Genomic DNA, 11,032 nt, shown 5'->3' on the forward strand with positions numbered 1-11,032 from the left:
TTTGCCAGATCGCTTCAAGGTTTTTCTGAGCTTCAACCTCCTCCGCGCTCCTGGTCGTTTCGAACTGGATGAGTATCGTAAAGCAGTGCGTTCGTGTGATCACTACTGCGTGGTGGACGTTGGAAATACACGCCGGGCGCGTATTTCCAAAACATGGCCATTCCAGACCTGCCGCGGAGCGGCGTGCTCTGATTGGCCAAATTACCGCCGCACAAAATATTGACGGCGACGCACATGCGGCGCTGGTCGCCGGCAGGAGCGTCTGCTACACTACGGGGCTCCGGCGGATACTTCGGTGCCGCGGTGACTTGGTGGACGCGTTGTTGTGTAGAGTACGCGTTGTTTCATCTGCCAGTGCATACCCACTGAGTTATTCCGCATATCACGCGCATAAAACTCGGTAGCAGAAGTTTCGAGCATGCCGATGTCCACAGTCCGACTGCTCCAACCTCGGCGATTCTCTACCCAAACTCAAATGAAGTAGGCCTCGCTGCTCTGTTCCGTAATTGAAACCGTGGAGTGCTTGCAGCACTAATGCGCAGTGCTTATTTGAAACATTAGTATAACGTTTCATTAAAACATATAATGTTATATGTTGTGTTATTAACGTTAATATAACGCCACATATGTAACTGTGAAATAACGTTAAAAATAGAACATTCAAATAATGATTTTGGAACATTTATCACTAACGTTATTTATGTGTTAATATTGAAACGTTAATGTAACATCACATATGTAACTATCAAATAAAGTTAAAAATAGAACTTTAGAATAATGATTTTGGAACATTTGTTACTAATATTATTTCAGTGTTAATAATGAAACGTTAATGCAACTTTATTTGTAGAAAAATAAAATAATGTTAAAAATAAAACATTCAAATAATGATTTTAGAACATATATTTTAAACGTTACTTCCGTGTTAATAATGAAACATTTGTGCAACTTTATTTGTAAAACAATAAAATAATTTTAATATATATGTTCGCCGGTTCCTTTTTCTTCAACCAATTTTTAAAGGTTTTTCTGGAAAGTACTCTACCTGCCCGGTGATAGTTGCAAGGAGGTAAAGAGAGAAGAAGATTAAGTACAGAAGAAAACGGAAAGAAGAAAAAAAATATTTTTTTCTCAATTAATTTAAGGCTAGGTGGCGCAAGCTACCGCCCGTTATAAAGGGGACAGCCGATATTCATCCATCCGCGTTCCCGGCCACTGCCACCGCTGCATGGTTTCGCTGGTTCGATTCTCTTCGAGCGAACTTCTGGGACAGTTTGAATAGCTTGAACTGGTTTGAACTTTGAGTCACTTTGACTTTGGTTAAGCTATGTCCAGCAGCGTCCACAATAGTGACTGCTGACTGATAAAGCGGACAACCAAACAGCTCCTGGACGGCGGGACTCGAGAACCAAGTAACCAGCTTTTTGATAACCACTGTGCACGTGCTTATTTTCTTGAAAACACGCCGTCGTAAGCTGGTATCCTGTCGTTCTCTTCGTTTGTTTCAAAAGTAACAAGAGGAGGAAAAATGAAATGACATAGAAAACCATTACATCTGTGTGTGGATTGTGTCTACGTTTTCCGGTGTGGCTCTTGTCAAAGTAAGCCTTGTCGCCTTCCTACGCGCCCGCGTAGCGCCCGCAATGCTGTCAATCGCGCTGCTCAATTAATTGGCTGTTTTTCTTGCTCTGAAACGCAATGCAGACTTTATATCCACTTCAATGCTTCGCAGCTGAATAAGCACTTGTTTGTCGCTGAACAAGATTGCCATGAACGGATTTTCTGCCGCGGTTTTACGCCCCGCAAGTGTTTACTTTTTCTGCCTTATGTTCACGTTTTATTGCACAGACTGCTTTGGTTTGTACCAGTTTTAGGCTATTTTTCGCATGTCAATTTTTGTAAAATTAAAAGGACGCGAATTGGTTTCAAGCTACTTGTTTCTTACGCCTATCATTATTTCACATCGTGTTACTTTGATCAGCACTGGAGGTGAGCTAGGACTGCTCTAATATGTCTTTTTAACGCCAAAAACCAGAGAATGAAGTACGTTATAAAAACTCATGCAGGACCTGGTTTCAAAAAATGGGGACCTTGTCCTGGTGCCTTTTTGTTCACTGTTCCTTTTTTTGCACTTGATACATAGGTATGCGACCTGTTCAGTTACCTGAAATGTCACCTGCCCTTTCAGCCTGTGGCGGTCCATGGGAATTAGAATGGAAGCATTAAAGCCATCTTCAGAATTACTTGTGCATCAAATCCTGTTACTCACGGGATAATTCTTGTGTGAATCTGAAGTCCAGGCTATTGATAGCTTCTCCATGCTAGTGATAGACTCCAGCTACAGTCTAGTTTTGTCATCTTTATTTCGGTCCCATCAATTTCCAGCTGCTGATGTCATCAATGTATAATGCTGAAGTTCTAAAGGCCCCATAAATTACGGGCAGATCCAGACAAGATCCAGGACACTGAGCGCAACGAATGCAATGCTGCTGGTTCTTACGACCAGTGACTTACACGCACACACCCCTGGCATACCCCAGGCCGAGTTCCTAATAGCTTCGTCCCACTAGACCAACAGCAACATACGACAGACAGCCTGTTTGTCGGAGTCCGCCGTCCCACCTGGCGGATACAACGCAAAACACGGGGACAAGGAAACTTGTTTCCTAGTGGGACTAGAGTTGTCAACAAAACACTTGAAAGTACAGAGACAAAATGAATCTGGCGACGCGGTTTTCGTGTTTTGCTCTATGGGCGTAAAACGCGCAGGCAAACATGGTGAAAGTGGAGACAATTACTTTTTTTCTTGTTTAAAGCTTCCGCTTGTCTTCATTTGCCATTGGCGACTTTCCGAAGACGGTCGTGACAATCGACACCCCAAATTTTCCGAACTAGAACTCCCGAATCGTTCCTTTTTTGGGTCATTCGAAGCATTCTAGGTGAATTTCACGCCGATTTGAGGACGTTTTTAACTTTATTTCCGAATGACCGAGGGCATTTGTTTTATGGGGGACAATACGGCATCTCGATTATCACAGAACGGATGACAAGTCTCTCGTTTTGCCGGAATGGCTTGCCGCGGAACTGGCGAAACGTCGTGTTTTACTTTGTGGTGAGCTGTCTTACTTTGGTCAGTCTTCGCACATGGGTAAATCAATCCTGATGCAGGGCCGTAGACTTCAGCGTCCTGAAGCACCACCTCGCGCACTAAGTTTTCGCGAGCAAAACCAGCCACAGCAAATACCCTTTTGCAACAGGACCAATAGCAAGCAAGCCGCGCCCGCGACCACTACGGGCAATCCAGGAATCGAAACTGCGGGAGCGGAAACGATCAGTGGCCGCTAAGGACTGCGTCACGGGAGGAAAGGGAAGAAGGGTAGAAGGAGGGTGAGAAAGACAGCAACCGAAGGCACAAGCGGGCGAGCAAATTAAGTTTGTCCCCAAGAGATGTTCCTCGGTACTACTGTTTGCTGCGCTTCAAGTTCAACGAGAAATAAGAACTCGTCCGTCGTCGATGGTTTGTCGGCGCTTGTTGCAGGTGTTGGTCGTTGCAATGGAACATCATCAGCGACTCAAAACTTTGTGGTGTCGTTGGACAGAAATCGATGTTTGTCGCTCGAGTGGGACGACGGTATAAGAATTTTCTACTCATAGTACACAAATCTATGCTATACACCCCTCGGGAGGCCTTTCCCAGAATTAGCAACACCTTCCCAGATTGACAATCATGTATGAACCCCTGGTCTCAATCCTGGTAGTGTTACACCAGTGGAACGCGGGCACCGCAGATGCCTGTTCTGCTGCGGCTCACTAGCATGTCATTCGAGGGACATTCAAAGAACCCCAAGTTGGGGCGTTACGACAAAATCAACATTTTCCCCCCTCTGCTCGGTCTCTTTGCTTGAACATCTAGAACGAGCCACACCGGGATCAAGACAATCTGCACCAGTACATGGTGGCTCCTATGACGCATCTTGTAACGCCTTCATCCCAACCGCCACTCTCCAGCAGTTCTTTTAGGCATAGTCTTCAGAAGGTAATCAAATGAGCATCCACAAGCTACGTCAGAGTTCCAGGTGCGGTTTGGAATCTTGCATCAGGGAAATATTTCTCGAGACATTCACCACATATGTTAATGAACACCAGTGTTGCATGCATTCATCTGCCAAGAAAGCACACTTGATCATGCAGACGCTTGCTTCCCAGAGGTCGATTGCGTAGCACTCTACGGTGCAGCCCGATCCTGCTCATCAACCATGCCTTTGGCACGTCCCCTCTTGTGTGTAGCATTGCAGATGCTTGAAGTACTGTAGACTGCCTGCCTGATGGGTAAAGAAAGACCAAGCAGACAATCCAAGCCACTCATGAACCAATGTGCAGAAAAGGAAATTCAAACATGGATATATGGAATATGCTGTATGCAAGACAGATTGTAGGTCGCTATGCTTGTTCTGGGTGCGCCCTGATCAATCTATTGAGTGGGAGTTTTAACAATCTAATTGGGACACCAGTGTCAAAAAAAATATTACGTGAAGAAAGATTTTTTTTTAGAGCAATATTGACGGCGCGAGAGGCGATTTAGTCGGCAATCACGTCTTTACCACTTGTTTTCTCTCTCGGCACTTAGCGCGTGGAGGAGAGGTCGATCTCCTTCGCCTTCACGACCGAGATGGTCATTTTGGAATGACCCATGACGGTCTTGGACTTCGCGCACAATTTCAATTAAATCTCTCGCAATCGATATTGCTCTAAAAACTTTTTTTTTTTTTGCGTAAAACTCTTTTTTTTTTTCAGGAATCCTTTAAGTAAGCCCACAAAGTTACTTCCCAACCAGTAAGTTACGCCTTGAAGTCCTACGGCATGCTACCTTAGGGAGAAAGTTAAAGATGGGAAATTTGGATCGGAATGTGCAAGAATGCATTCCTAGTGGAAAAGCATTGATGTGTATGCTCCGCTAAAGTGCTTACCCTGCTACATTTCACCAAAATTTGAGGAATTTATGCCTACATTGCAGCAAAAGTTAATTTCACTTTATAACTACCGAAACTAATAGTTCGGGCGTCGCAGTACACTGCCAGATTGTTCGTGTAACATTGTGCGAATCGTTCAGAACTTGCGGTTATCGCTTAGAATAAAGTGTGATTTTATTCGATTTACGCACCGAACATGAGTCAGCACTCGGATGTTTCGTGATACCTCTTATTGTACGTGGTATGTTCGGGTAGTCTAATTATCTCCGTTGAGTGCGCTTCTTACACCACGCACTGATGCACTGCTGAGAAGCTACACCCGTGGAGTAGGCATTGCAATTCTGCATATGTCGCTTTGCTGCAGCACAGCCTTGTTATAACTCAATCTACGAGCACTAACCATCCTAAAGAAAAACAGAAAGTGCATTAATCTGCGGCCGATTTGCATACTAAAAGAATTAATCAAAATTCTCGACACTTAGCGTCAGCGCAGAATGACAGATGGCGCTACCGAGCGTTCGTGAATACGGTCAAACTACTCGCGAGCGATGGAGTCCACGCGGGATCCCATTGCTCGCGAGTGGCTGACACGCGCCGTCCGTCGTTCGAACATATTCAGCAAGGTTCGGTAGCGCCATCCGTCATTCTGCGACCATAGTAAGTGTCTGGAACTTTGATCACTTTCTTAAGATACGAATCGGCCGCGGATCAATGTAATTTCTGGTTTTGTTAAGGATGATTAGGAGCTCGTAGAGTCGAGGTATGACCATTGAACGAGACTCTCAAAGCACGCTTTAGTGCCCCATTAATGGGATACCGAACCGAAATTTGGATTTCGCAAAATGAGGATGCATGGGCGTTGAACAAGACACTAGGAACTCCAAGACGTGACTCGTACATCAATATCTCAAGCGGATGGCCGCGCTTTTGGAAAAGAAGGGCGCGATCGAGCGAGGTCTTTGACGTCATTGTCCTCCGGCAGAATTTCAGAATGAGTGGGAGCGGCCTCGCTTCTCTCCTCCTCGCTTCGGTTCACTAGCTCGAAGGAACGTAGCGAGAAGGAGAGGGAATGGGAATCGTGACGTGACTTAATTGTCTCGTCGGCCGTGTTCACTCGCGCAGTGATTTTAAAACGGCTGCAGTGATTCGGGGATCGTAGTGTTCTGCTGCTGCCTTGAAAAGGTGAGGGCCAGCTCTTTGGACGTCCTCTGAAAAACGTTTTACAAACAGAGAGGTCAGTTATCTCCCTGCCTGTCTCATTGCCTTTCCAATGTGACTTTCTGCTGTCGTGTCCTTTGTTCGAGAGCAATCGCGGCTATATTGTGTCTCAGCACGATCACCTTAGTCATACAAAGGAACGTGCAAATAAAGATAATTATTATTGAAGCACATCTTACCTTCACATTCAAACCTCGGGCCTCCTGTTTTCTCCACCGTGTGGCGGCAAGCGTCTGTTGAGGCCACCATGCTTCGAGACGATCCTCGCGTGGTTCAGACCTGCGTTAGATTTCTTTTTTTAATCTCGCCCTGGCAGCTCGTTGGAGCGCCTCTCGGCTTTATAAGCATTGCAACTTGCATCGGTGTGTTGGTAAAAAGAAATATAATGGGAACCATAACCGGAAGTAAAAGTAAAGCCTCCACTTTCGACGTGCCACATCAGCCACACACCCCAAACCCCACACTCCACCCCGTTTCGAAGTGCTGCGTGCTGCTGAAGTTGCGACAGGAAATTTATCGACAGGTACGATTTACGCAGCAGACATTGTCGGAACGAATACCGGCAATTGCTAAGGCGTTCTTTGGGCCGTCGGCGGCTGTTCCTCGTGATGTGCCGAAGTAGGCAGGCGCCCGTGACAACTCTGACAACTCCTGAAATGCTGGGCGTGGCTGGTACAGTCCGCTGCCAATCAGATTGCAGGACTAGCCGATAATGAAGCCACGCCCTGCATTTCTTAAATTGGCAGGGCTGGAACTGCCAAGTTTCGATTCGTTCTTCGCCACCTTTGTCGACCATGCCGCAACCTGATTGGGGCTGCGGAGGAGATAATGCCATGCTCGTGACTCACCGCAGCTTGCCGGCATTCATATCGTTGTGATGTAGTTTTATGCCTTATGTGGGACACTGGCCCAAATTGAGACAAAGGGGGATATTTCTACGGAGGTCGTGAACACGTGCGTAAAATATGTTAAGCGCATTAAAAAAAAATTGATGCGCCAGATAAGGATTTCAAGACTTCCCGAATCACACATCTGACATCAGTAAATTTCGTGCTTGGCCTAAAGTTAAATGTCGGAAAGTGCTCTCTTCAATTTTGCTTTGTATTAACGTAGAGCCAAGGAGGTAGTTTGCGCCTGGTTATGTTCTCATGATATGCATCACCATCCACCTATCCAGAAGCATCCAGAGCTTCCAAACATGGCAGCCAACCTTGCCTGTCCTCTCTTCGATTTCGCCTTGGACCTCTACAAGCAGCTACTAGTTCAAACCGGAAGCACCGCAAACATCATCTACTCCCCGTTCAGCATCGCGGCCGCCCTATCCATGACACTGGCTGGGGCGCGGCACAACACAGCGAAGCAAGTTGAACACGTTATGCACCTCGAAGCCGGCACGGTTCACAAGCACTTTTCCGACGTCTTGTCGATGATCGACAGTTACGCACCCGACGTCGCCCTGCAGGTGGCCAACCGCCTGTACTCCGACCAATCGTTCCACGTCCGCCCAGCTTACACCTCTCTGCTGGAGGAGTTTTACAAGAGCACTATGAAAGCGGTCGACTTCAAGAAAGACCCGGGTGCCTCCCGTCTTGAAATTAACGCGTGGGTCCAAGAGGCGACTCGATCCAAGATAAAGGACTTGCTTCCAGAAGGCTCCATAGACTCTGACACGGAACTGGTCATCGTGAATGCAATCTACTTCAAGGGACTCTGGAGCTTCCAATTCAATCCTAGGGCTACATCGCCGAAAGAGTTCCACGTGTCCAAGGGCGGGACCAAGACTGTCGACATGATGTACAAGCAAGCCAAGTTCCGGATGAGCCGCTGCGGTGAACATAAAGTTTCTGTCCTCGAGATTCCCTACAAGGGCAAGAGAGCGTCGATGGTGATCCTACTTCCGGACAAAATGGACGGACTCTCGGACCTTGAGAAAGCGCTGACATCATACACTTTCCGGAAGATACTTGACGGCCTGACACGTGAGAGGCTCGTTGACCTGCGCTTGCCGAGGTTCAAGTTGGAGCAGACGACGAATTTGAAGGACACGCTGATGGCAATGGGGATCCACGACTTGTTCTCGGACTCCGCAGACCTCTCTGGAATGAGCGATAACGAGAATTCGGAGGTCTCGGCCGCAGTTCACAAAGCCTTTGTGGAGGTGAACGAAGAGGGTACCGAGGCTGCGGCAGCTTCGGCCTTTGTAAGGGTTGCTCGGTGTGCCGTGCACGGCGTGCCTTTCACTGTGGATCATCCATTCTTATTTGTCATACGGAGCCACGATCCTGACATCCTCCTCTTCATGGGATCTGTACGTCAAGTATAGTTCCTCGAAGTGCTTCCTATCACATTGATTGTATTTTATGGGAGTCAACTTGGAAAGCTGAAGCACGTTTGGATGCTAAGTTGATTATTAAAGCCTTAGAAAAAGTAAGTGTCAGAGATGTCTACGAGCTCCATGTGTTGGGGTTTTATTGCTTTTATTATGTATGTGTGTGGATAAATGGATCCTCTTAATAATGGTAGATTTTCAGGATGTTAAAGTACCTTCCAAAATCCAGCTTCTCTCAATATTTCAAGTGTTTAGGCAGTTGAGAGTTCGAAAGGTTTATCTGCAAGTAACCATTAGTTGAGTGATAAAAAGAAATTTTAATGCTAGAACGGCATTAGCATTTACACATTGTTACCTCTATGAGCATGAAAAGTGTAACACTATGGTGTCCTGATTCTTGAAGCTTGTTGGGGCAGGTCGATATGTGTGCCAATATTTTTTTAGTGTTGCGAACGAAGTTCTGGTCAATGACACAATGTGCAACGTGGGAAATGATAAAACTACTGCTGCTATTGTGTGCATTTGCAAATGTTTTTGACAGGTGTGCACAATGCGCTTATTTTGCTGCTTTTACACCTGTACACTTTTTTTTTTTGTTTTCTATTGCAGCAGCTATCTATACACTTTTTTATGTTGGGTTACAGAGCAACAAAGTAATGTTGAAAACAGTGAGTAATATTTTTTTTTTACCCTTTGTGAGCATTAGGTTTTATCTGGCAGGCAATGGATGAGAGCCTGACACTCCAGACACCATTTGCAGTGTAAGAAAAATTAAAATCAAGATTTTTTCTTCCTTGATTTTGTATTTATATCTTTTGAAACTGATTCATTCTCGCCATATGTTTGTAAGTGAACAGGGTGGATCTGTGATAGGACTGTTCATGAAATGATGCCGAGTGACTAATGTGACTAAAGCGCCGTGTGCTTTGTAATCTCTTGCCAAAACGCTGGCGCCACATATCGCGTAGCGTAGCGTGGAACACTTGGTGGTGCCGTATATTTCTTATTTTTTGGCGCAATCTTCCTTTCTTGGTTCGTCTTTGTAAATGTTATAAACAATCATTTTTTATAGGATAGGTTGTACATACGTTTAACCTCGCAAAACCCGCAAAATCTTCGCTCTAGTGAAGCGCGCGCGTTCGAGAGTCACTGCATAGATGGCGCCTGCGTGCTATTGTTCTCGGGCACGGTGGCCGCGGAATAATGCAGCCTTTCGGATGCCCGTCGAACGAACACTTTCTGATTCCTCGCGCCGCGCGTTCAGCCCCGCCGTGTCCTTACCTAAAGAGAGTATCTTACACCGTGCCCATAGACTAAATCTATACTCACAAAGCCCGGCAGTTCGACGACGGAGCCATAGAGTGTCCGGTCGCAGATTTGGAGCGCGAGGATCTGGTATAGCACAGAGAATCAAAAAGCCATTTCTTGGGGAACCTGGACGTCAGCGCACAGCTTTTACAGCGGCGAGAACCCGAAACACACTTTTGAGTCATCGCGTCTCGCCGCAGCGTCTCGTGGCAGCGGCGAGACGCTGCGTTGCGGCGTCTCGCCGCAGCGGGGCGCCAATCAGGTGGCTCTCCTCCCAGCCGTTGTCTGCCGCTCCACCTTTTCCGTTTCAGCGGCCGCTTCTCGTGGCGATCTGCCAGGCTTCGTCAGTTTGCAGGAGGATATGTGGGTCGCCTTACAGCGATCCACATAATCGTTGACACCCTTTTGTGACGACAGGCTTTCGCAACAACCCCTGCATCTTTATATTTTTTTTTCTCCGGATCACGCGCGCGCTTTTAATTTGCTTGGTGGCGTTATTTCAGCGGGTTTTGTTTGTTTCATTTTGAGTGCAGTGTAGAATTCACAGTAGTGCACGACGTGCGCACTTCACGCTTCACAAGTACCTCGTTCGCGTCGAACTTGATCGCTTTGCACCCGCATGCTAGGAGCAGAGCCTGCTAGGAGGAGTGGCTGACGCGGGGGAGCATTTGTGCTTAGCTCAATGGGCTCGGTTAGAGCCACTAACTAAACTACGCTTCACGGTAACGACACTTCAGCAATCTCGGTGCCCGGCATAGAAAATAATAAAAAGACACACATTTCATAGCCCACGAACTTATACGTTTTGAATGTTTTTATCCGCTCGTAAATATGCACAACGGAACCATTTTCATATAGTGACAGGACGGGAAAATTAGCAATATATACACGAACTCATCTCTGTTACGTCACGGCGCGGTGGTGGCGCGGTGGTGGCGCGTCGGGCGCGCTTCCGGTCCGGGGCTGTGGGCGGAAGCCGCCATGGGGCACGTGCATTCCTGTGTTACTTTGAAAGAAACCGGACAAAAATCTGCCTTCTCGTCAAAACGCCGCGACTGCGGCTTTACTAAAAGGGTCGGGAAAGGTTCGAAGGTCTGTTTTCATGCGTTTTCTGCCTGCTCGGTTCGTCCGAGAACGTGAACAGGGGCCGTGAAAAGGGAAGAACAGATGCCGTCGGACCATGATTGCTTGTACGGGAAGCACTTTG

General features: G+C 46.8%; 1 protein-coding gene across 1 annotated transcript; it reads left to right on the top strand.

The window, feature by feature from the left end:
- Positions 1 to 7,152: 7,152 nt before the first annotated feature.
- On the top strand, positions 7,153 to 9,127 carry LOC8023847 (leukocyte elastase inhibitor-like). Its single transcript, XM_040211303.1, has one exon. The coding sequence runs from the start codon at positions 7,342 to 7,344 to the stop codon at positions 8,509 to 8,511; it is 1,170 nt and encodes a 389-aa protein (XP_040067237.1). The 5' UTR covers positions 7,153 to 7,341; the 3' UTR covers positions 8,512 to 9,127.
- The last annotated feature ends 1,905 nt before the right edge of the window (positions 9,128 to 11,032 follow it).

This window comes from Ixodes scapularis, unplaced genomic scaffold (assembly GCF_016920785.2).
Source record: "Ixodes scapularis isolate PalLabHiFi unplaced genomic scaffold, ASM1692078v2 PGA_scaffold10__122_contigs__length_95168666, whole genome shotgun sequence".
Classification (NCBI taxonomy): domain Eukaryota; kingdom Metazoa; phylum Arthropoda; class Arachnida; order Ixodida; family Ixodidae; genus Ixodes; species Ixodes scapularis.

Bases quoted from the DNA above. Each gene is read 5' to 3' on its own strand.
- LOC8023847 (XM_040211303.1), top strand. From the start codon at position 7,342: ATGCATCACCATCCACCTATCCAGAAGCATCCAGAGCTTCCAAACATG.